General features: G+C 46.1%; 1 protein-coding gene across 1 annotated transcript; it reads left to right on the top strand.

The window, feature by feature from the left end:
• Window positions 1-1527: 1527 nt before the first annotated feature.
• On the top strand, window positions 1528-2064 carry Pmar_PMAR017862 (hypothetical protein; the record flags this gene model as incomplete). Its single annotated transcript, XM_002778486.1, has 4 exons — window positions 1528-1556; window positions 1602-1675; window positions 1742-1842; window positions 1921-2064. Coding segments are annotated over 4 exons (348 nt in total), but the record flags the coding sequence as incomplete, so codon positions are not given.
• Window positions 2065-2572: the final 508 nt, after the last annotated feature.

Genomic DNA, 2572 nt, shown 5'->3' with positions numbered 1-2572 from the left:
AGGTGCGACCTGCCCCACTGAATAGGGCTGCAAATGAAAAAGCTAAATTTAAATGAGCCGTGGAGACTGGCTGATTATTCGTATACACATAGATCTCTACGCTAATGGGTGCCCTCTCGAGTATGATTGAAACTGAAATTCTGTGACCAGAGATTGGTCTTGAAATGTTCGAACACGTGATGCTGCGTGATTGTAGCTAAATCTCTTAAGAGCAGTTTCATGGGAATTCGAAGGTTGACTCGGTGAATTGGGTTTCAAGGTCTTAGCTTTCAAGTGATACAACAAATGACAGGCATGATGCGCTCTGTGACGTCTTCGAACTCACGCCCTGGGGTGAGAAATATTAGATTTGGTACGCCTGGTCAAGCACGCCTCTGTCACTTATCGCCGATAAGTTATCGAGACCATGACACATCATGTTTACGTGTTGTAGATGGCTCGAGTTCAACATATAGCTAGGTCGTTATAAGTTACACTATCATTGAGCATATTGTCCAATAATCAGGATAATTTACCATTGGTAAAGTATGGACGGTGATACGCTACATCAACACCCTTGATCGACATAGTGTGAATCGCAATGGGCAATAAATCGTCGGGAGCACATCATCACTGGAGTCTCCAGTCTGGATATTCTCGAGGTGTCTGATCGTATAATATTCTTGACTGCGTCTACATTTCCACGGTTGAATCGAATCTCCTATCGTGGTTTTCGTCCAGATAGCTCGCGGAAACCGCCTCCATTGCCCCTCACGAAAATATCCTTTGGGGGATAGACCTACGATTCCCAGACCGCTGAGATTCGTCATCAAAAGACTCTCGGCGCCGTTGTTATTCTGTGAGCTTCACTAAAAAGGTTCGAAGTAGTGTGTTTGATGGGATATATCAGATGTGAATTAATCACTGGTGAGCGATTCAAACTTCCGGACTGTGGACGATTTTCTTACTCTTCTAACAGCAGGGCCTGCTGAGCAGGCCTATCTCAAGTAGAGAACTAGGACTGGAAGAAGCTTAGCAGTGTTGTTCATTGTTGCCAGCCTAAACTTTGCTATCTCGCTAGCTTGTTTTCTCGAGCCCTCTTTCTTTTTCTCAACCTTTTTGAGGGGAGGGGCGTGTGCCCGATCCCTATGGCGTGATGGCCACTTCGTGGCACACGCAAAAGCCGCTACATAAATACTCTCCATCACGCCACCATGTCACGTGACGGGTGATAACCGTAAGCTCGGACTTTTATGAACTGTGCTCGTCAAATCTGACGACACAATCAACCGATTGATACGTATCACGTATTGATTGGTCGACTACATTCAGGATGTAGTCGCCTTCATAACGAGCGATAAAGTTATTGGAGTCCGACAATCGGACAAGGAATAATTCATTGCCCCTCGCATTGCGTGGATGCGTGAGCCTCACGTGTGCCACAGCCGACAGTTGTGACAATCTTGCTTCGCCACGACTCTGCTACACATCTTGGACTACACAACAATGCACAACCTCGTGAACGTCCCACTGTTGGTCTGTCTTAACATGGCCTGGGCTGATTTCACGGTCGGGAGGTGGGTCCGTAAGGAGAGAGTATGATCTACATCGTGTGATATTAGGACTCCTTTCAGAACCGAAGTCCTTGGACCACTCCCGACAGCGGATAACAATGACGATGCCAACTTAACTTCAGGTCAGTCATATGGATTCGGTCACAGATCGAAGCATGAAATCGATCATCAATTGTTGTCCATTTCAGAGGGTGGGCCGTATGAGAAGCCCATCGGTAAATGTACCTTTGATGATTCTGGGTCTCTGATTGGTTGTACATGCCACACTGACGCCCTGCTGTTCGACGGTGTAATCTTGAACGACTCCTCTCACTCAGATATCCGCCTCATCGTTGTACAAACTCTCAATTTATCTTATCTCTTTCAGAGCCGTTCGGATAAAGTTATCCATGCAGCGGTCTGTGTTGACGTTTGTTTGGTTGGGAAAAGCGAAGACTGTCCGAAGCCTCCTACTGGACGGGCACAATGCAAACCTCCTAAAGCATGCAGTATCGGATGCAACAATGATAAGGTAGACTCAGTTCGCTCCGATACTGGTCTAAAAGTGGCGTCTTCTCAGGACTGTCCTGAAGGGGGGTTTTGTCTAGATATCGGGAGCGGAGGGAAGTATTGCTCTTTCCACAATTGATCAACACACAATCGTGGATGACCACTCCGAGTGATTCACTCGTGAGCAGTATCTTTGGCCAATGGCCGATTGCCCTACTATTTGGGCCGTCTCTATTTTGTCTATCTTAGTCTCGATTCCTGATAGACTTGATACAAGTGTCTTTCATCACTCCACTACACGAGTTTGTCTTTCCTGTAGACCTCAATGTTAACGAGTTCAGTCGGAAACGGTTTTGTCCCGACAACGACGAGGGAGAGCTCAATATTAACAACGTGTTGGCGTGTGATTTTTCCCACTTTTCATGGAATTGAAATAACGAGAGACCCCTTCGATAGCACTACAATATACAAACCACAGAAGAATGATATATGATTCACTCAATGTAAATTATCCGCGAAACCTCGATTCA

The sequence above is a fragment of the Perkinsus marinus genome (assembly GCF_000006405.1).
Source record: "Perkinsus marinus ATCC 50983 genomic scaffold scf_1104296949160, whole genome shotgun sequence".
Classification (NCBI taxonomy): domain Eukaryota; phylum Perkinsozoa; order Perkinsida; family Perkinsidae; genus Perkinsus; species Perkinsus marinus.
This window is presented reverse-complemented; position numbering and strand designations above follow the sequence as displayed.